This window comes from Pelodiscus sinensis, chromosome 1 (genome assembly GCF_052426305.1).
Source record: "Pelodiscus sinensis isolate ZL-2025 chromosome 1, ASM5242630v1, whole genome shotgun sequence".
NCBI classification, from domain to species: domain Eukaryota; kingdom Metazoa; phylum Chordata; order Testudines; family Trionychidae; genus Pelodiscus; species Pelodiscus sinensis.
Window position 1 is genome coordinate 293,584,817 of NC_143052.1, and position 23,878 is coordinate 293,608,694.

A 23,878-nucleotide genomic window follows, 5' to 3' on the forward strand; every position below is an offset into this window, starting at 1 on the left:
AGGGGAAGTTTTTTCGGGAAAAGGCTACTTTTCCCGAAAAAACCCCTGAGTCTGGACACGGCCTTACTGGGGGGCAGTTTTTTCTCTAACACACTGCAGGCTTCTTGTGCAAGAACAGCCATTCTTGCGCAAAAACATGCGGAGCATCTACACTGCAAGTGCATTCTTGCACAAGTAAATTTACAGTAAAGCGTTAGAACAGAGGGCTTCTTGCGCAAGAGTTATTCCTCCCCCCTGAGGAATAAGCCCTCTTGCGCAAGAAGGCAGTGTGGACAGGCAACAGGGGTTTCTTGCGCAAGAAACCCCTATGGCCAAAATGGCCATCAGAGCTTTCTTGCGCAAGAGAGTGTCCACACTGCCATGGACACTCTCGTGCAAAAGCACATCTCTTGCACAAAAGCACATGGCAGTGTGGACACGCTCTTGCGCAAGACCTTTTGCGCAAAAAAGTTCTTGCGCAAGAAGCCTGCAGTGTAGATGTAGCCTAAAAGAACAAGTTTGGAGTTCGCTCAGCTCTAGTTCTTGTTCAGCCAATCACTAAGGGTATGTCTACACGACGGGATAAGGTTGAATTAAGATACGCAACATCAGCTACATTAATTGCATAGCTAAATTCGAAATACCTTATCTTAACTTTTGGCACTGTCTATACAGCAGGAAGTCAAAAGGAGAACATTCTCCCTTCGACTTCCCTTACTCCTCAAGGAAGCAGGACTACCGGCATAGATTGGAGTGTCCCTCTCAGTTCGAATTGGTATGTTTTCACTAGACCCACTAATCTGAACCCTGGAAGATCGACAGCAGCATCTTTGATCTTCTCTGTAATGTAGACATACCCTCAGAGAAACAACCTTACTCTTGATTGGAACTCTTTTCTTATGCCTGAATATTTGTACCTGCCTCTGGAATTTCCACTACATGCATCTGACGAAAGGGGTCTTTGCCCACGAAAGCTTATGCTCCAATAAATCTGTTAGTCTATAAGAACCCCACACGTGTTGTTTGCTTTAAGAATACTTTCGCGATTTGACAGAAATGCAAAGAAGGTATCCATGTGAGATTTCTAAGACAGCTATAGCACTAGACTAATCATGTCTAGACTACGGGGTTTTTCTGGGATACCAGAGATATCCCAGAAAAACTGTGCCGTGTCCAGGGAATGCGTCTGCTATACCACTTTTTTTTTTTTTTTTTTTTTTTTTTGGCAGAAGAGCAGACACACTCTTTTGGAAACCCTGTCGTCCTCCTCCCACGAGGAAGAAGGGCTCTTCCAAAAGAGGGTTTTTTCCTGAAATTTGGCCCAGTGTAGAAAGGCAAAATTTTGGAAAAGCCTCTTCCAAAAAATAAAGCTATCTGAAAAAGGTACACAAATTGCAGAGTGCAATTTGCATACCTTTTTCCGATAAAGCTCCGCAGTGTAGACATAGCCTCAATGCTTAAGAATCTGAAATGCCTTCCAAAAATCTGAGAGGGGCAAGGTGTGGGAGTATGCTTTCAAAAGTATTAAAAGGGCAACACTCCAATGTGGAAACTACAAAACCGAAAGCACCATAAAAAAGTCAATCTTTTGCTGGTAGCAGTAATTTTTTGTACATAATTCCATATTTTTAAGCTCAATTTTCATGATAAAGAGATTGCACAACATTACTTGCATTGGGTGAATTGAAAAATATGTTTTACAGTGTAAATATTTGTAATAAAGTGAACACTGTACACTTTGTATTGCATTGTAATTGAAATCAATATACTTGAAATGTAGAAAATATCAACAAATATTTACATAAATGGTATTCTTTTGTTTAATAATTTTTAAATCATGTGATTAATAATGAAGCCCTAATCAAAATTTCAGAGAACCATGAATGAGGGTCAATAGAAACTGTTTGTTCTCTCATAACAACTATATAGGGGTTTCTTTCTGTGCAAACATGATAGGCAGAGAAGCTAGTCCAAGATTAAATTCTGCAAGTTGAAATATAAAAGTACATCAAAGTTGATTTTTTTATTTATAACAAATTCACTATATAGTACAATAATTACAAAAATACTTTTGTATAACAGCTTATTGTCACACCACATTTTTGTTCTCATAATACACAAGATGACCAAACACTTGAGTTCTGGCAGTAGCTAACAAAGGAGCCAACCTTTAAAATCTACACAGCTGTACACATTTGTACGCCTTAAGAGAAAGGCTATTATCAAAAGAATGAAATTATTAACAAACATCCCAGGAGATTCCCCTTACAGCTTCCTTCCAGAAACATATTTTGTCTAATGCATAGTAAAAAATATAGTTTACAAAGAACATAATCATTGGAAATCTGGCAAAACTCTGTCCAGCAAAAAGTTACCACCAGTTTTTGCTTGTTTTAATTGAGCACCTTGTGGATAGAGCAACAAAGAGGTCACCATTTTAAAACCATCATCCTAGATGTAAACTGGCTTTGTCACAGTGAAGCCACTGTATCCAGCTGGCATTTCAGCTTTTGATGAACAGCATCCAACCTGCCTTCACCAGAGGAAAGAAGTCTATTTGGTTGGAATGGTGTCCCTTTTCAGTACTTAATCCGAGTCACTACTACTGCTTGAGGAGTCTGTTGACATAACTTCTACATCATCTTCATTTTCTTTATTATGCCCTGGAGGCTCCAGCATAAAGTCATTGCTATGATTTGGAGGTAGCATGTTCATTGAGATATCACTCGACTGCCAGGGATATTGAGGGGCAAGCACATCTGAAAAATAAATATATAAATACAGTGCTTTGATAGCATAATCATTAGATGAATATCAGCCTTTAAATAGACAAGCCCATGCATCTGCAAAGAGGCACAGCTGTGTATACTGTTAAACATTTTCAAAAGTTTCGTTTTCAGTACCAAGCTCTTCTCTTGTAAAAGTCTCTTGTAAATGAACCATTCTACTACAGTAAGGCCTGCTCCATCAGAGGGGGGCAGTCCCCCTCCCCCCCAAGCAACATGAGCTGAGGCCACGTTGCTTCGATTCCCTCACCATTGCCAGTGAATGCAGAGGGGCTGGACTCCTCTGAGAGTCCCAGGCCCTCCCCCACCACCTCACTAGTCCACCCAGATGCCCAGAGACTCTGGCCCCAATTGGCTATTGGTCAGCTGCTTCCCCCTTCTATCCAAGACTTTTTGGGGGACATGTGCCTCCCTCATGTCATCTCTGCACTGAGAAATGAGTGAATGTTATCATCTGCATTTCACCTTTCTGGAAAGAGGTGAACAATTTGCCCAAGACTTCACTGCTAGGTTAAGGACTGAATTTGTGGTTTCTAAGCTAGTATTTATATAAATACAGTTTCTCTAGAACAGCTGCAATAAGAAACTTTTGCTTTTAGATGTGTCCTACCTTAAGCTTAACTTTTGAAAACAAGCTTTTCATAACTACAAACAGTTGGACAGACAACAACTGAAAGACTTTTTTTTAATCCAATATAGAAGTTTTGTTCTCCTGTAATCAACTTTTGGAAGGGTAAAAACCACCCATCACCCTGCATAACTAATCCACTGCATTCTACATTCACAGTTTCTAGCCATTTCAATTTTAATTCTTAATTCTCACATGTAACAGCACAATATTTAAATTGTTTTGTCAATAACAAGTTATCTTTAGTAGTAAATATGAGTTCACCAGTTGTAGATCTGGATCTTTTAAATACATGTGATTAGTCTATTGATAATAGACCACAAATTAAAGAAGAGAGAAAAATCTTCTGATTCATACATATCTCAACTTCCTTTTTGTGATTCAAAACAACATATTCGTTTTCATTGCTAAGAAACCTGTAATTTGCTCTGAAAAATTTCCATATTTTAGGTGTATGATTTTAAAAGAATCATTTTTCCCATTGATTTGCCAATATGATTCAGTTATCTCAATTTGATTTAGCAGTGGTACAAATAAAATAGAATACTTTTTATCTTGTTCTTATATATCACCAGGCCAGCCTTTCAAACTGCTTACTTTGTTTAACAATCCCTTACTGCCAGGGAACCGTGTTATCCAGAATTTTTAGCTGTTTTTGTTCTGACTTGATATCACTAAGGGATATTTTGGAGGGAATTAAATTCATAGTTGTTATGGTTATGGTATTTCTTGTATTCATTGCATACACATCTAAATCCTTCCATTACCTGGCAATCTGCCCGCTGCAAGCGCATCCCCTGGCAAGTGTCCATTAACTCCATTTGTGGACGGATTGTTCATCTGACCCAATAGGCCACTCCTCATCTCCAAATCTGTAGGATATGGCCTGCGTGGGTCCCCTTAAAAACAAATTGTTTTTATATTATTAGAACAAAGCTAACATCTGCAAGATAACTATCAGCTATTTAGTGCTAATCTTTTCCTGTAATGCTTTTTGAACAGAAAACTGTGTTGATTGTTTACATCAGCAATGGGAAGCACACCTGTTCTGTGAGCAATTAAATCCAAATATATTCTCCATTTACATTTGTTTTCTCAAGCTCAGCAAAAAAAGTAGTACACTCACTTTAAACGATATACAGGTTGAACCTCTCCAGTCTAGCACACACTGGTCCAGCAACATCTATGGTCCAGCATGATTTTAGTTAGCCAGATGTCCACTTATCATGAGTGTGGCCTAGTCTCCCGCAGTCCCATGGAGTTTGTTTACAGCCACCAGCCCTGTCTCTCAGTGTTCTGTGCTGTTATTTAGTTCTAATTTACCCCTAAATATCATCCAAGAGCCTAGTAAGCAGTGGAAGTATTGGTAATGCTGTTAAACAATATTGACCTCCAGTGGTCTGACAAATTCTCTGGTGCAGCACTGGTCAGGTCCTGAGGGTGCCAGACTAGAGAGGTTCAACCTGTATCTCTGTTCACATTGCTACTATTAGCAAGACTTCATTTCAGTTCTTGGCCTTGCTCTTTAGAAAAGTACATATTCTGATCTGCTGCAGGAGGGCTAGTTCTAGATACTGAGACCCATCACTGAATATTTCTGTATAGTTTCCACGTTCCGTGATTAAAGCTGTAGTCTCAGAGGAACATGACTGGAGAGAGAGAGTCCTTAGTATATCTTGTTCAGACCCATTAATGGCTGTAATTAGGACCAAGACCCTGAATTGGGCCTCACAGAAAACAGGGACCCAATGGAGGACATTCAGTAGCAACTTATTAAGGGAATCCAGGAGCTGTGGATTTTATGGCTATCCAAAGGGACATACAAAATTTCCACTACATTTTACTCCAAGGTATTCAACAAGGGAATAAAAGATACTAGTATCTTAGGCCAAAAAAGACTTTTTAATAATGGAAAACTCTATAAAATCCAAGCAAATATTAAATGGTGATCATTAATCATAGCTCCTATATTGTAATCAAAGGACATTTCCATGTCATGCCATCAATGAAAGTATGACAGACGCAAGCAGCTAATTTTTCAAACGTGACATTTACCTGGTACCCATGTCAAAGGAGCACAAACAGCATTGCTGGCACTAATTCTGTGGGCATATTTAATTATTTCTTCGGATGAAACAGCACCTGTGAAAGGGGAAAAGAAGTTAACACGGGAAAAGCACGGGAAAATACACTCAAGAGGGTGCCTGACTTGGTAATTTTAGATTAATTAACACTTTGATAATTCCAAAGAGAAAGCAACAATGTAATATTTTAGCATAACCTCAAGGATATCTCCAATATGCAGGCACTGCATAGGATTGCAATCAACTGGCCAATCCTGGAAAGTCTCCCAGTCAAGCACGATTAGCACTCAGCAGGCTCCCTACTTGCCTCGGCCCCATGCTGCCAGCCCCATGCATATGGTGGGGAAGCAGCATGAAGAACCCTGGATGAATAAAATGTTTACCAGCAGACAGAAACCAATATCCACTGATCCTCAGAGTGCTGCTCATAAGAGGTGCTGCAACCAAAGGAGAGGTTGCTGAACTCAGGAACCAACACCATGCACTGACAGCTCTCCCAGCTGTGTGACTGTACCGCCACCAGCCTAATGCCAGTTGCCTCTCCTATCTAGGGTTGTAGAGCCCCAGTGGTGGCAGGACTGGGAGGAGCTGCCAGTGCAGGATGCTGGCTCCTGAGAGCGGTGGCACTGGGCTCCTCACCTTTGGCTGCAAAGTTTCTGGGGAGCAGAGTTCTGCTGAGCAATGTATATCAATGTCTGTCTGCAGGTAGAGATTTGTATCCACGCAGAGCTCTAGAATGGGGCCAGATCAGGCACAGAGCCTGCCTCAGCCTTGCTGCACCAATGACCTAGAGTTGCCAACGGTAAATGTCACCTTGCAGGAGCCTGCACCACAACACTCAACCTCCTCCCAGAGCCATCACCACAATCCCCAGCCCTGAGCCGCCTCTCAGAGCCAGCATTCATACTCCGCTGCACCCTAATTCCTCTTCCAAACCCTTGCCCCAGCCCAGTACAAGTGACTGAGTATAGCAGACAGCGAGAGACCGGGCAAGTGGGGAGAAATGAAGAAATGGAGTCAGTGAGGCTTTGGAGAAGGAGCAAGGTAGATCTTGGGTTACCCTTGAAGTTCAAAAGTGATCTTGGGCATAAAAAAAGATGGGGACCACTGGCATAGAGGATAGTGCCACAGTTCAGGGCAACTGTACCTCTATGACCAGCAAGGAAAGCCCACTCAAGGCTTCATGCTTCTTTGGCCATCATCTCACTCAACTCTCTCCCTTTGACCAGGGTATCTCCAATTAGAACAGTTCCCAGCCATTACTATATTATTCCCAACTGGGAGAGGTTGCCTAACCAGCTCTATTTGCTTTCTTTTCAGATACTAACAACAGAGTAATTGGCTGAGTTTTAAGATATCACACAGTTCTTCCTATGCATGCCTATGTTATTGTTAAAAGTACCACAGAGAAAACATTAATAACAATAAAAGAGCCTATCCCCACACTAATAAGCTTACCAGAGATCACCCCAACCCTAACAGGGGCTCCGATAGGAGCAGTCCTTCAATACCCAACCCAAGGGATTTCCTTGTGGTTTCAAGTTCATCAGAGCTTCATTTCAAAAGAAGCACAGTCTTACGGGGCCTCAGTAGGCCAAGTCTTTCCAATCCTTCCCTAAGCAAAGTGGCCCTCCACAGACCAGAGGTCCTGTCCATCTCCTAAATCAGGAAGAAGGCCATAAGCTGTTTTAAACCAGGCTGTTTATCAAAAAAATCCTTTTCTTGTCTCTTGTTCCCTGGGGAATCCAGTTTAAACTAGTATATGTGCACATATAGGAATGGCATTAGCATCCCCCTCCTTCTCCTAGAGCAGTTATATACAATTCCACAATAACACGTGCACCATAGCATTTTTAATACAATGAACACCCCAAGGGATTCAATCTAATTCAATAACATTTATCATACTTCCAGAAGGTTTGCCCAGGACATTGAGTTTTTCAGCCTTATGAGGCAGACTAATTTTGAAGTCTACTTTGTAAAGTACATTGATATCTACTCATAAGAAAAGGCTGTGCAAGAGCTAGGTGAGTCTTTCGTAGGAGACTTTTAGGATCCACACACAAACTGATTCTAAGATACAAAGGCATTTTTGTAATAGTAGGGACTTGCCCTAGTGTAGTTAACTAAACTTCTCTTCCCTTTTCTCTTACCATCATGCACTGTGCATGTGCCAGACAGGAGTCACTCTCCACTCCGTAAATGGCTTTGTTTTGAGCAATGTATATATTATGAAATGCCCTGAGATCATTTTGGGTGAAAATCACAAATAATTATAAATATTCTGTTAATAGCTATAAAATACCTTCCCACCTCTTTTGTACAAATGACTACCATAGTCATGGACATGCTGTAACTGATTTTCCTAGATATCTAGTATATTGGCAGCGAGTCTTGAGGGCAAGAAATAACTTTTAGTAAGTAGCATTGTTAACATCCGTTTAAAAAAAAAGTAATGGTCTGCCCTTCCCCTCAAAAAAAAGTTAGATACAAACCATAGGCCAGCATATTAGGTAAGTGCCTTGTGTCACAAACTAAGCTAATTTTAATGAACGCTGAAGGAAATGTATTTTGAGCTAGACCCTAAAACTACAATGTTATGTTCCCCAAAAGCAGACCACATCCTCTCCAAAATAAAACCCACTCCAGTCCAGTTTTACAAAACCTTTTATAAGATTTAGAGATCCCAAATTAAATTGAAATCCCTTACACCCATGTAGCATTTTACACAGATTTTTAATTTATACAGATTCTTAAACTGTTACATGATACAATTTTAAAAAATCAACTTACATGCGTACATAGAACTTTAGATAAATTACTTCAAGCTATATAGTTTCAAAGCCTCATAATAGTTTAATAAACTACTGATACTCACCCTTTCTTGCTTTTTCTATTGATTTTAGTTTTTCCTTTGCTTGATAAACAGCTGTTGCCTAGTTATTCAAGAAAAAATATTCTTCAATGATTCATTAACTTATAACCTTAGGTTCAGTTAAAGAGGCCCTGAAAAATTTATCCACTTATGCTATTAAAATTTCCTCTAAAATGAAAGTCAAATCAACATTTTATTATATGAATGTTTGCAAAATATACAAGTGTTTTAAATAAAGATTGTCTTGCTAAGTAAGCACAGTAATGTTTCTAGAATGTCAGAGAAATTAACTAACTACCAGCCAATATCAGTTGTGATGCCCACATATAGCCATTGGTTTCGCTAGTCCAAGTTGCTCAAAGGGTTGCCTGTTTTCTCAAAGGGGGAGGGGCAGGCTAAATGTGAAGTACAGGCAGTCCCCAGGTTATGCAGATCCGACTTATGTCGGATCCGTACTTACGAACGGGGCTTTTCTTGCCCCAGAGGACGCGGGCGGCGGGGACCGCCCAGACACGCCGCGGTCCCGCCGCCCATGTCCTCCGGGGCGAGAAAAGCTGCTCCGCGACTCCCTGGACTGCTGGGCCCCCCCAGCAGACCAGGCTTTTCTCGCGGACGCCTGTGGTAGAGCAGCTGGGGCGCTGCCAGTTGGTCCTGCAGCACCGCTCCTCGGTGCTACTGGACCAACCTGGCAGCACCCTAGCTGCTCTGCCCCAGGCATCCTGATTCAGCCGCTGCAGCCCCCCAGCTGCTCTGTCCCAGGCATCCAGATTCAGCTGCTATTGAAACTGATCAGCGGCTGATTCCAGGAAGCCCAGGGCAGAGCAACTCTGCCTCAGGCTTGCTGTAGTCAGCCGCTGGTCAGTTTCAGCAGCGGCTGAATCTGGACGCCAGTTCCGACTTACGTACAAATTCAACTTAAGAACAAACCTACAGTCCCTATCTTGTACGTAACCCGGGGACTGCCTGTACAACATTCATTTCTCCTTCTACTCTTTCCTTATTTAACCAGCACCTGTATTCAGTAGTTTGATTTTGCACATTTTACCTATTCAGTATTTACAATAGGAGTTATTTTCACCTCAAATATTTCAAATAATGAAAACAAGGGGTAAGGTGGAGTGTAAAATTATTATGAAAGGAGAGTAATATAGGCTGGATGAAAATTACCATTATGGCATTTCCAAAAAGCAAGAGAGAGCACCTCAGTAACTTTTACTTAACTTTATCTACTAAAAGCATAATTCCCAAGCTTTCAAGAAGAATTCATGCATTTAATCTTCTTAAATTAAAAATAAATGTTTTTTCCAGAACTATGTGCTATGCACAACCATCCTTTATTGCCTTCCCAAACAACAACTCTCAAAGCAAACACTTCATCTATATATTTACCAGTATATGCTCTGCTTCCTTCAGTTGTTTTTGTAGCTGCTGAATATCACTGTCCCGCTTCTCGACTACTTTTTCTAATAGCTGCATTTCATGATGGATTTTCCCCTGATCGAGTGCCAGTTTCATTAATTCCTGAAACTCTCCATCTCTCTGGATCAGCAACTCCAGGATCTGTCATAACAATTGTTTTATGAAACTTATTTATCTTGATTAATTATAAAATCCACAGCTACACTATGAAGAAGTATCCAGTGCTAGGAGAAACAACAGAAATCAGATCTGAGATATTTATTCTGATTTGGTTGAATTCTCTAAAACAAAACATTTAACATAAAATGAAGTTTTCAACTCTTCTACGCTGCAAGATAACCTACAATCCAGACTGACCAAACTGCAATCTGAGTATACGTCAAGTACATGTGCTAAAAGTACAAACGCTGTATTTGTTTGTAGCAAAGCTGGTATGTTGGAGGATTTTATTGATGAATGCAGACAAGAACTTTCCATTCATCTGTCAAGGTAGATACAAGTTTCAATATTAAATTTGAACACGCAGACATGAAACATATCTGTTTCTTGGGTACCAGAGAAGCTACTAATTTGACTCAGTTTAGCAAAATTAGGTCATCCCAACCCACATCACTGTTGGATTTGTCTTGCTGAGACTGCTGCCTAACACATGGAAATAAGAACCAAAAAGATGCCAATTTTCCTCATTCAGTTAATAAATAATTAATTCTTAATATTAGTTATGAACCTTTCAGCTCCAGCACTGTTAATTATGACACTGCCCAATACATCACTCAAAGCCCTGGCCATACTAGTTCATCACCCCTGGGTATTAACTAGAATGTCCTAAATAAAAAAAATACTTTACATATAGCAAACTGACATAACAAGTACACTCAAGCCACAGTGAAGCTGCCAATTTTGGACACTGAGATTGAAAGAGGTATCTTCAATAGCTGTGCAACTGAAACAGTTTGTGGCAAGCAAATCACTTTTGAAAGTGGAGGAGTCTGTGTTTTATGCAGGAAAATCTCTGTAGATGTGGGATGTGGTCCTTTCATTACTACCGGCCCCACTCTACCCACTCAACCTCTCACGCACAAAGAACAGTTACCCCCACATTCTATTGCAGTTATTTTTCTCCCTTAATTTTCGAAGACTCATCCTGCCATGATTGTTAGCCTTAATTGTAAACTGGTATGTCCTCCTATTGCACTAAGAAGTGTTTTTATAGACATAAGGCCAGAAGCCATAGGAGCACAGACATCACAGTGCTGGTAAGTAGAACTGAAACAATAGTTTAATGTTTCTATAAATAGGTTTCACACATATGTAGTTTAGTGCTGCCTAAACCAAATCTAGCAAGTGTAATGCATTTATTTTTTGTCCAAAACTATAAGATTTATTTTAGAAATACAAGGAAGTGTCACATGAAAATAATGGCCCATTTGGGTAGAATAGGGGAGTCAAGACCACATTTTTCCCAAACCTATCAACAGTGCTCCTTCAGTCAAGATTACTGTGCCTATTCCCATGGACAACTTCCTGGGCTACCTCTGTGGCACTCCTAAATTCTGTTGATTCAGAAGCTCAGATTCACAGCTCTGACTCCCTGTGCCACTCCAGATGGAGTAAGTTATTCTGTTGCCACCAAAGAAAAGAGGAAGTTTCTATAACCAAACTAGAAGTTGCTATGTTCTCAAATGTCATGTGGTATGATTAGCCCTCTCACTAAACATGGTGTATGCTGGAATGCAGAATCATCTTCTCTTTTCAGAAGGGTTACTTTGCAAGACATTGTAGTATGGGCATCTAATAGCTGGCCTCATCTAAAGCACAGATGTAATCCACAAACTACACTCAAGTATCCACTAAGTGAAGGTATATTCTCCGTGAATCTTCTAGCTGTGTCTCTTTACTCTTTTGATAAAGTCCTTACTTATGTTCGGCACCACACACTCAATACAAAGCAGTCTGTTCTGCTTCATGCATCTACACAATTTTGAGTTAAATTCTGCTTACAAAATCTTTATCACAGTCAAGGATGTTCAACGTTTAGAGAGCACAGCAGGAGTTTCAGAACACAAATTGAATTAATGGGGTCTTCCATTAGAAATTCATCTTTGAATTTGTAAGAGTGAAAGCCTGATGTTGAAGCTAGTGCAAGAGAATAAGTTACAGTAGATAATAAGAGAAAGATTAATTGTAAATTACTGAAACTAGTACTACATATGTTCACATTTAATCTTTGCTGTTTTCAGTCTCAATTTCCCCTTAGAGAAAAGTCTTCTGAAACTGTCAGCTATCTTAGGTGGCCTGTTTTAAGTAATCAGGAAAGAGAAGGTATAATTAATTCTCCTTCCTGTATGTACTAGGGATTTATTTTCTTAAAAAGATATCAAATAATTGGACAATTCATCACACACACAAATTCATGCTCAAGCCACAGAGGGAGAGAACTAGCTGAGATTTTGATAAAGTGCTAGACGGAGAGTGAATGAAGATCATCAGGACAAAGGATCACAAAAGGAAATAGCTGGCTACAATTTTCTTCAGAACTCTCCAGACATGCACTCAACAAGCCATCTAATAAGCTTCTTGACCAGAATAGTCATACTTTTCGCCACCAGTGCTCAAGGAACATGCAGGAGTTAGCAAGAAGCTGCTCTACAGCCCTTGGAGTACCTACAACCAGTGTTCCCACTAAGCTGCATGCCTGTGCACTACAAATTTTAGGTCTGCCCATGTCATTTTAAGAGCCATGCAGCACTGCTCACTGCTCAACCTTCCTGCTGGAAAGGAAGGTGAATAGTGGCGGCAGCCAGTGGCCTGGTGGATTCCTGGTAGTGGCGGCTCCCCTTTTACTCTGCCTGGAGCTGGGGATGTGTGAGGTGTGCGGTTCCAGTGAGGCTGTGCCAGCTGGAACAGGCATCGTGCAGCTGCCGCTTTACTCCAGCTGGAGCTGGGGCCGCGCGCAGGGACCATGACCGTATTACTAAAAATAGCACCGCGGGTGGCCTCTGCTCCAGTCCCAGCACACAGTCCTACCCCAGGAGTGGCTGGGGCTGGGATTGTGGTACTAAAAATAGTACCGTGGCCCCGGCTCCAGCCCCCGCAAACTGCTTTCCACGTTGAAGGCAGAAATTTAGGGAAGAAGTAAGGGGATAGCTAAGGGGAAGGTGGATGAGGAGAGGGAAGGGGCTTGTGCTGAGAGGAGAGGAGGAGGCCAGGGCAGGAGAAGAAAGGGGCAAGCACCAAAGGGCAGGGTGGAGGAGACACAAATGCCAGGGCAGACACCTGGAGGGGAGGGACAAGTACCAGAGGTGAGGCAGGGCAGGTGGGTTGAGGGAGGTGTTAGGAGAGGGGATGAAGAGGGGTAGCTACAGATGATCAGAGTGGGGCTAGAGGAAGAGTGGGAACACGGGGAAGAGAAGGGCTGGTGCAGGCGTCATGGAGGATGGGGAGGAGGCAGGTCCACAAAGGGCTAAGGGGAGTGAGAAGGGCAGGAGCCAGGACAGCAGAGGAGGGTGATGGGCAGGGAGCAGCACCAAGTATCAGGGGAGCAGATGGGGCGAGGGGAGGGTGGGAGACATGGCAGCAGAGGGAAAAGGGAGACATTTATAAGATATTTATTAATAACTTGGGTGCCACAGTGGCACACATCTGAACAAGCCCACATGAACTCAGTACTGGTGCACAAGACAAAACTCGCTCTGCTCATGGGTGGAAAATCTTAGAGGGAACACTGCCTACAGCCACAGCAAGAGACTGAATCAAGCCCTGAACATGCAAAATACTGAAGAGTCTGTTAAATCACTGCTCTCACATTTCATAGGATTTCAGTCCTATTGAACACAACCAGCATTTCACTAATTCAGGGCAAAGTCCTTGCCTCTCTGATGGTGAGAAAGGGAAGGGGTGTTATCACTGAGTTTCCTGGAAGCAGGATTGGGCTCTTACCACTAAACTTTGAAATTTCCAACCTCAGTTAGCCTGAATAGGGAGAAAAAGGCTGAATGTGGAGGTTAACTGCATAGACAAATACTTATGAAAGTTTATTTACCTGGCTCTCCTCTCCTGGTTGTGGGAGTTTCTGGTTTCTTGAAATTGCCAAAATTTCAATCAGTTCCCTGAAATGAAATTTACATTTTTAAACAATATTCTAAACTACTCTTTATGTAAAAATGAGGTGAGATTTTCCCCAATACGTTTTTTTAAAATGTACTAGTGACATTGTATTTTTATCTTAAAAATATTTCAATATTTAAGACAACCCTTTGGAAAGGTTAAAAGTATCAAAGCTTTTATTTTAGTTTTTATTTTTTAGTAAAAACTCTAATTAGATTTTACAAACATACAAGGAAAGCTTGATCTAACTTTGGACCTAAAAACTTTGGCAATGGCCTTTCAATTTAAGGCAAATAAGACTATTTCAAAAGTACTTTCCGTTATTTCAAATGACATTTGTGTCTATGAAAGGTGTCAGGCTGACATTCTCTGAATATAAGCATGACACCAACAGGAAGCATTTTAAGGGACATCATCAACCTGAAAAATCACACACTGTAAGCACATTTTTTACACCTGTTAAAACCAACCACCAAGGATTATTCAAGTGGAATTTTAAAAATACAAGTTGTTTTGTCACTAGTTTTATTCTTTGCTTACTTTTTTTTCTATTTCAAGGAAGTCAGTTTTGCTTTTAGTCAGTTTCACATTCAGATTCATAGATCTTGCCTGCTTGTGTTTCAAACACTGCAGGATGTTGTGGTTTTTTAATAATTATTTTGACTGAAGTTTCAAATCATTGTGAAAATATTTATATGGATGTTACATTATAGATATATACACTATATTTAAATTGAGGCAAGTATGAGTTGGTAATATCCCCTTAAAGGAATTTCCTCACTGACATTGGTTTCATTTCTGCTTTACAGGGTGCAAAGGAGAGTAGTAATAATGGAAAAGATTCTTATATTCAGTCTGACTGTGCTACTCTGGTGGACATTCCTGAGCCAAAAAATTAAAAATTCTGAAAACGATATTTGAAATGTCTGCATATTTTATTTGTCAAAACAACACAATATAATCATGCCAGAAATTTATTTTATGCAGCAAAAAAATGGACACACAAATTTTGCATGTCTGCAATTCCCTACAATTCCCCCAAGAGTAAAGTGAGCATAGAATGCCACATTTCTCAAGTGTGGACAGTGTTCCCAGCTTACAGAGCATTCTGCATTCCTCAGCTCTCTACTGATGGACAACCCCTGAGGGCCACAACTGAGAAGCATGTTTTGAACATCCCAGCTGCACAAAAGCATGCTGGGGGACAGGAACAGAAAGAACCATCACTTCCCCCTCTGTTGCAGCCAGGAGATACTGAATGCAGCAGAGAATCCAACCCAATGTTTATTTCTTATTTACTACTTTTCAAAGGCTTCTTGATACAGTGATGAAACATAATACAAATGATCAAAATTAACTAAATTCAGGCAATATGTCTCAATATCCATGAATTCCCTCCAGTGAAGAAATTCCATCCCTAATTCCAACACATGCAAAGCCCTGGCTCCTTTGGAGCCAAATCCAAAGCCCAGTTAAGTCAGTGGAAGACTTTCCATTGATTTCCATAGATTCAAGATAAGAGTTTCCGTTCTTAGCACAAGTCGGCTAAGCAACATGCCAATTGTATAGTGGTTTATAACAGCGTTTCTCAACCTTTTTTAATAAAGTACCCCCTTAAAAAAATATGTCACCCCTAGTATCTACAGTTTTCAGACACACAATTTTTTCTACCACTGCAACACATTTCTTTAAACAACTTAATTGTAGCCGGCAATGAAATTTTTGGGTGTAAAAAGTACAAAAATAATAAAGCGCTGTAAAACTTAAAACAAAAATTCAGTTTTCTCCAAATTTCAGTGGTGTTGATGTACCCCTCAGACTTCTCTCGATTACCTCTAAGGGTACTCATACCACTGGTTGAGACACACTGGTTTATCAGACCTGGGTATGAATTCAGTAAGAACTGGACCAGCCAACACCTCATTTCATACATCACCAAATAGACTGGAATTCAATGCCATTTTGGCCATCATCATGAGATCAAGTTGAGCCAGAGACTAGTTATGACTAATGGAGTCTTAGCTTTAAGTCTCCCAAACCTGACAGACCCCTTTCCAACCAAATCAATTCTTCCCACTACTGATTATTAAACAATGTCAGTTAGGGTTGCCAGACAGTTTAACCAAAAATACCTCCCTCTCTCCCCCCCCCCCCCCAAAAAAAAAAACACCAGGGGAAAAATTCTGTTGAGGAAAAAAAAGGGGAAGACCAAACTTGTTGAGAAAAAAAAAAGACCAGCATGGCCCCTTTAAGAAATGCTTTTGAAGCTTTTTGGCCCTAACAGCCTGCTGGTGGCCATTCGCCATCTTGTCTCCCTATTCCAAGCCAGACAGCTCCCCTGTGGAACCAGGTAAGCACCCAGGATTTTTGACTCCTGCCCGGGAAAGAATCAGAAAATAACGGACATAATTTTCTGGATTTTTTTTTTACCGGACAGGAAGCGAAAATACCGGACACCTGGCAACCCTAATGTCAGTGGAATTCTATAGGAAAATGTTGCAAGATCCGTAGAGTTTTCACATGGTCAGATTGTTCTTGTTTGCTTGGGTTTGGTTCATTTTGGCTTATCTTATATTTCAACACCAGACAAAGATGAACATTTAACTTCTCTTCTTTCAGTATTACTATTTCTAGTTTCACAAAAACCCAATAGAAATCATGCAAAACATGGGAGTTCAGCCTTTTCAACCAGGCAGCAACATGAACCATTTAAGCTTGATTTTTCTGTAAAGAATAGTTGTGTGTCTGTATAACTATATCAATATATAAACAATATTAAAATATTACCTGCAAATTCAAAATTTGCAATCATTCCTATGGTACATCTTTTCAAAGAGAAAAATGAGAAAAGGCCAATATATTCAGCAACTTTGAAGTTGGATAGTAACTGGGTGTTTCTGGTAAAATAACATGTTTAACAATGTTTGTATTTAAGGTGAAGTCCATGGTTACTGACCCTCTATTTTCATATCAAAGGTGTTTAGTCTGCAACTAAAACTACTAATTGATCACAATCAACCTAAATTCAGCATCAAACTTAGTGTGAGAAGAAAGGAACCCAAGTTCCGTCATTCAAATCTGTGCAATCCCATTTCCTTCAATGAATTTACACAAGAGTCATGATAGAACCTTTTAAAAGCTTTTGGGGTCACCTTGAAAGGAGACCAAAATCTATGCTATTTAGACATCCTACCTCCAACAGGTATGCATAGGGTCAGTCAACAAAGAACTTGGTGATAAAGAGTTTCTTAAACTGTATCAAAACCAAAAACTTTTAATAAACTGAACAAAAAATTGACCCTCTTCTTCTCACAGATCTAGGTAGGGCATGTGGATAAAAACACTTGAATGAATGTTGTCACGTTTACTTAACAAAACAGAATATACAAGATGAAAAACTGATAACATTACATTTCCAGTAAAAATAAATATGACTAGAGACTAACTCTCTCAAGTTTTTTTTTAACTGAAATTTTAAAAAAATCAGAAATCAGCTTATTTATACAAATACATTCAAAGAACTAGTAGCTCTGAATGGCTAAAAGAACAAACATTTTTTATGCTTGAGCCATTCACATTGCAGCAGATCAACAGTGGTATAGAAAAGGTAGGTAGGTATGACACAATAACACTGAGTACCTAGTTGGATGACATATTAGCAGGAGATGTTATGTCCATGTCTCACTAAATAAAAGACAATCCTTATCTGTAACCATTTTTTAACTCCTAGCCAAGTTACAAGGATTCCATTTGTCCCTAGTTGGCAAAGAAGTGTCTGATTAATGATGCTACTTGGTGAGATGGAAGACTTTCAAAAATACATTAACAGGCACATGTGAATTTATTAAAAGAAAAAAAATTAATACAAGGAAAAAGAAAGAACACTAGGGTACCCAAGATCATGGCACAGGAGCATCTCAAGAGAGAAGAATCCCCTTACCAATTTGTTACCAAGCTCTGTGATGATGACAACATATTGAAGAGAAAAACAAACATTCTTGGTACTCCTGGAAAAAGGACAGGAGAAGAGTTACAGCATCTAAATATCACTAACAAAACCTGCTGAACATAGGAAATGGGAGAGAAAATTTTACAGATTCTGAACTTTGAAAGAAAAGCTTAAATGAATTCTCTGTGTGGAGGAAAACCTTACTCCATATATAAAATGCTACTTTCCCTGGGCCGAGCAAAAACTGTATATGGAAAGATGAGAGTCGGATGAAACCAGATGCTAAAAATTTTACATTTAGATTTGATACTAACACAATACACAGCACTTGAAGTGCCTAGTGAAGCATATACAGACATATCCAGTTTGGGTACTAACAGAAATTGTACAGGACACAGACAAAGGCCAGAGATAGCTCAGTGTCCAGACAAACCAGAAGCAAGACTTCAAGCAATGTTAAAAATAAAGCTATATTGACAAGTGGTGGCAAGCCCAGAAACAGAAGAGCAAGGAGAATAAGATAATCCGAAGTAATAATTATTCTTGCATCAGCGCTACCCTTAATTTTACACAAATTAGGGAAGTGCAAGAAAGAATCAGTCTGTGCAGTCCCATAGATGTAGAACTATAAATTACCAACTGAAGCTAGCAGGCAAGACTTCATATTCAAAGATTAAGATTCATTCAAAACTATTCACAATTATAGAGGTTGGACAATACTATTTCTGAAGGCCATATTCAAAAAGCTCATTATAAGAGACCTTTAGAAGGACCGAGGAGAAAAACAAGGCATGAGGTCATATCTTAGCTTTCTTCAGAGAACAGACTAACGAACAAAGCAGCCAGATTCCAAACTCTTCAGATTAGTGATATTAAAGAACAACTGTGGAAGACTGGGTTTAGCAAACCCTTGTCAGTCACTCTGAGTCAGTTCTTTAGCAGATCAGAAGTACGTTTTTCAAGTGACATACAATTCTGATTGGAAATCATCTGAAGCAGCAGCCTACACTTATGAGACTTTTAAAAGTTTTCCGTTAAAAGCATTTTTGGAAAAGCGCGTCTAGATTGGCAGGCCGCTTTTCCGCAAAAGCACTTTTTGCAGAAAAGCGTCCGTGGCCAATCTAGACGTGCTTTTCCGCAAAAAAATCTCTGCTGTCTACACTGGCTCTTTTGCGCAAATGTTTTTCGGAAAAAGACTTTTGCCCGAACAGGAGCAGCATAGTATTTCTGCAAAAGCACTGACAATCTTACATGAGATCGTCAGTGCTTTTGCGGAAATTCAAGCGGCCAGTGTAGACAGCTGGCAAGTTTTTCCGCAAAAGCAGATGATTTTGCGGAAAAACTTGCCAGTCTAGACACGGCCGAGGTGTTTGCCAAGTTATTTTAAAACAATTATCTCAAGTCAAATTTTGCCCCGGATTTAGGTTTTATAAAAGCAAGCAACCTGAGGCCAAAATAAAATATTGATTAAATAAAAAATGGAAAGCTTGGTTTTATAGAACATTCCCTGTAATACTTGCATTCCAAAACATGGCAGTCTGAAAAGAAACTGACTAAAACCAAAGTGAAACTGACCAGTGCATTTTCCCAGCCATAGCCCCAGAAATTGAGATAAATACAAAAAGTATTCCATATAAATAGGAAAATACATTCGTTTATCAACTTAACTTGAAAAGGCAATGTATAGAGAGCCCCTGCTTCTCTGGAAGGAAAAAGACTATGCCAAAGGACACCAGTTGCACCTTGGATATCAGCACAGTAACTTTCACTGAATAATTAATGTGGGGAAATTTCTGTGGCATGTGGATAGAAGTGAAATAAAGAATGCCAAGAGTATGTGGGTGATTAAATGGAGGAAAGGGTTACTGAGGATCAGTTTCAAAATGTATTTCATTATGTACTCTAGGGGACCCTTTAGTGTGCACTTGCTGGGTCTCTATATAGACCAATTAATGTGCACACTACCTCCAACTAATAGGCCACAGAAAGGCAATACAGAACAAGGCACAGTTGTATTTTGAACACTTATCAGTATTTTGGCAAGGATCAATAAACTAGACAAGATTTTTAAAAATGCTTGTCCTATCCCTGCCTGTTGTTTACTTACACTGTAAGTGCTAAACTTAAAAAACAACAAATGGTCTGGTAGCACTTTATAGACTAACAAAACATGTAGATGGTATCATGAGCTTTCCTGGGCACAGCCCACTTCCTTAGTTGACCAGAGTTTTGTAGGTAAGTGCTGTAGATCAAATAGACGTCTTAGATGTCTATAGTAATATATGCAACCGACGTTTCAATGTTTCATTTTAAGTTACCTACTTTACTAGCCACTAGACTAAAAAACAGCGCCTTTATTACAAATCCCGCCCACCCCAGGAGTAATGCTTTTGAGGTTGGTTTCTCGGACGTCCAGGGACACTTCTGAGCCGACCTGATTGCAAGCCGACAGAGAACGGTGCATGTCAGTTTCCACACAGGGAGGAGTTAAAGCAGCGCTCGCTGCAAGGCCATGCCCGGCAGGGAAAGGGATTTCGGTAAGTTACTCGCACCCTTTCTCCGGCTTCCCGAATCGGACCGCTAGCGGCCGGGCCCCCGTTCTCGGGGCTGAGCCCCCATCCCTAGGGCACCTCGCCCCGCCCCGGCGGGGTCCCACCTGGCCAGGGGCCTCTCGGCGCTGCCTCGCTAGACAGGAACCGCCGGGTCCCGGCCGCGGCGGCGCGAGTGAGGCCGAGCCGAGCCCGGCCGGGGGCGCGCGGCTACCTGGCCAGCAGCTCCAGATCCTCCAGCGCCGCCAGCAGCCTGTCCCGCGTGCTGCTCCGCTCCCCGCCCGCCGCCATCGCCGCGCCCGAGCAGCAGCCCGCCCCTGCAGCGGCCCGCGGACGCAACGCCAAGGGCCGGCGACAGCGGCATCCGGCGGCGGAGGTCTGAAGCGCAGCCCCCTGCGGAGCCTGTGCCCGCGCCTGGGGCCGGAGACAGCAGAGCCGGCCTGGGCGGCAGCAGGAGCTCCACAGACTCCGCCTGAGGCGCGGGCCCCGCTTTGCAGCTGTCTCAGCAGGCCCAGAGAGAGAAGCAAATTCCTGCTGAGGGACCATTGGTTTGGGGTCGGCCTCCCAGTCCGCAGGGCCCAGCACCTGCCAGGCAAGGCTCTGTGTCCACCTGTTCAAAAAGTGCCTTTCCAGCCCTGGCGGTTGCACAGAACAGCGGGACACCAAGGCTTGGCGGACAGTGGAGGCTTGTGCCAGGCCTGGGCTGTGCCACAGAGTTAGCTGCCTTGCATGCCCCTGTCTGTGCTCACACCTGTGTAAGTGCCCCATTATGACAGTGTAGTAACACCTAGAACCAGGGTTAACCTACTGAGGCTGCTACAGCAGGAGTAGCGAGACTCTGTCAACCTAACAGTCATCCAGTAGCTAGTCCACTATGTCCCACCCTCTCCCTGCAATAGTGTCCACTCTGATCACAACTTTAAATTCCACTGCACAGGAGACACAGAGATCAAAGCCACCATCTGCCTATCTCAGTGGTGGGCAACCTGCAGCCCACAGGCCACATTTGGCGCACTGGGGTTACACTTCTGGCCTATGCAACTGGGAGAAAAATCAAATAACTCCAACTGTGTCTAAGGGGGGATTGTGCAGGAAATCAAAACTCTCTAAAAGAAAACTGCTGTAAGGGTTAAAAGTTTTCCAGGCCTCTCTCCCTGTAACAGAGAGAAATCATCTTAACTTTAATCAAGACCCTTACAATGCCTCCTATCTCAACTTCATGAAGACTCCTAGTCTGTCACAATTTGTCATGTAAACTCTTATCTTTGTCACAGTTTGCCTTGTAGCTCCTCACTCGGGTTATCATATGCTTTTGTACTGTAAAACTTACTTCTAGCACTTCTGGTGAGAACAGAGTACTTCTGCTGAGACTTTGATATGTTAAAGGAAATAATCAACAGCTAAACTGTCTGAACATACTGTATAAAGGATCCCTGAAACTCTCAGGGCTGCTGCTACTCTCACTCCGGTAGCTGTCAGCCTGCATGCATGCATAATAAAGTTTTCCTTCTAGATTTCTCTCCTGCCTCACTGTTTTGACCTCCAGCCTCGACCCTTCTGGGGACTCTGTACCCCAGGGGAGCGAGATTTCCCCAACACAACCCATGTTTGCCCCTCACCACACAAGTGCTTCTTGTGCACTGGGGCATTGAAGCCCCACATTTCTTTCTCCTCCCCCGCCCTCACAATACTCTTGGAATGCCACAAATCTTCTGATTTGTGCTCCATCACCACTTCTCCCACTTCCTCCCAGAGCTTGAACATGTGAAACAGCTGTTCAGTTGGATCACTTGATAATTATCTGTTCTGTTCATTCCCTCTGGGGAATGTGACACTGGCTACTGTCAGAAGATAGGATACTGGGCTAGATGGACCTTTGTTCTTAAAGATACGTGTAGACCTCCAGGATCCCAAAATAGCTAACCCGTGTCTTTTAAATGTGTCTATTATTTGAAAAAAATGAACACGCTATTCCAACATCCCTGTAACCCTCATTGCATGGATGTTTCAAAATAGCATGTTATTTCGAAATTTGGCACTGGGTAGACATGCCAAATTTCAAAATAAGGTACACAATTTTCATAGCGCAAATTGCATATCTTATTTCGAGTTCAGGGTGCTGTGTAGATGCACTCTAAGGCTACATCTACATTGGCCCCTTTTCCGAAAGGGGCATGCTAATTTTACAGGTCGTAATAGGGAAATCCGCGGGGGATTTAAATATCCCCCGCGGCATTTAAATAAAAATGTCCGCCGCTTTTTTCCGGCTTTTAGAAAAGCCGGAAAAGAGCGTCTACACTGGCCCCGATCCTCCGGAAAAAAGCCCTTTTCCGGAGGATCTCTTATTCCTACTTCAAAATAAGAGAGATCCTCCGGAAAAGGGCTTTTTTCCGGAGGATCAGGGCCAGTGTAGACGCTCTTTTCCGGCTTTTCTAAAAGCTGGAAAAAAGCGGCGGACATTTTTATTTAAATGCCGCGGGGGATATTTAAATCCCCGCGGATTTCCCTATTACGACCTGTAAAATTAGCATGCCCCTTTCGGAAAAGGGGCCAATGTAGACGTAGCCTAAATGTCCTGCAGCCACTGGTTACAATGTGATCCTTCCAGTCATTGCTCATTTCTTGGGCTTAGAAGTGGTGCTCTGACATTTGCAGCTACTCTATGAACCTCAGCATCAATCTAAAGTTGTTTTTCCACTGTTTCTTAGCACATTGGTTCTCAACCTTTCCAGACTACCATACCTCTTTCAAGAGTCTGATTTTGTCTTGTGTGCCCCCTCACTTAAAAATTGCTTGCTTACAAAATCAGATATAAAAATGTAAGTGTCATAGCACACTGTTACTGAAAAATTGCTGACTTTCTCGTTTTGTCTGTATGACATTTTAATTTGTACTGACTTTGCTAGTGCTTTTTATGTAACCTATTGTCAAAGGCAAATACCTTTGTGTCGATGTATCCCCAGGGTATATGTACCCCTGACTGAAAACCACTGTTTGGCAAACTGTCCTCAAAGAAATTATATATATTATACTTTCTGCAGGTCTGCAAATCCAAGAAAATAGTGCATCATATATTTGTAATGTGCATAAAAAGAGTGTAGGTTCCATGTTCTGTCAAAAATGGTAGATACCAAAAAAGTGTCACATGGATTTGTGGGTTTAAAAAAAAAAAGGTGAAAATCATGGAATATGGATGGTATTATAGGATGGAGAAAGTTATGCGCTGGGAACATGACCTCTAGCTCCCAGAGGTCCGTGGGTGAGTTGTTTCTATTCCACAGCGCATTGCAAACATTTCAACACAAGACATCGTGCCAGACAGATGTCCATGACACACCGCAAGATGTCCATGACCTTACCCATTGTGCCACTGAACTTTGTGTCAGCACAAGCACTCCAGGTGAATACATGCAGCATTTGACACAAGCAATCAAGTACACACCAGCACAAAGGATATACAAACTTTGTCAGTTGTATGCCAATGGAACTTGGGTCAGCCAAA

At 41.5% G+C, this 23,878-nt stretch overlaps 1 protein-coding gene across 1 annotated transcript; it reads right to left on the bottom strand.

Annotated features, from left to right (window-relative positions):
* Positions 1–1,983: 1,983 nt before the first annotated feature.
* Positions 1,984–21,071, bottom strand: MED4 (mediator complex subunit 4). The gene is made up of 7 exons (XM_075919036.2): positions 20,591–21,071; positions 13,814–13,880; positions 9,742–9,912; positions 8,356–8,413; positions 5,449–5,535; positions 4,161–4,292; positions 1,984–2,738 (listed from the first exon to the last, which is right to left on the bottom strand). The coding sequence occupies exons 1-7, from the start codon at positions 20,920–20,922 to the stop codon at positions 2,566–2,568; spliced, it is 1,020 nt and encodes a 339-aa protein (XP_075775151.1). The 5' UTR covers positions 20,923–21,071; the 3' UTR covers positions 1,984–2,565.
* Positions 21,072–23,878: the final 2,807 nt, after the last annotated feature.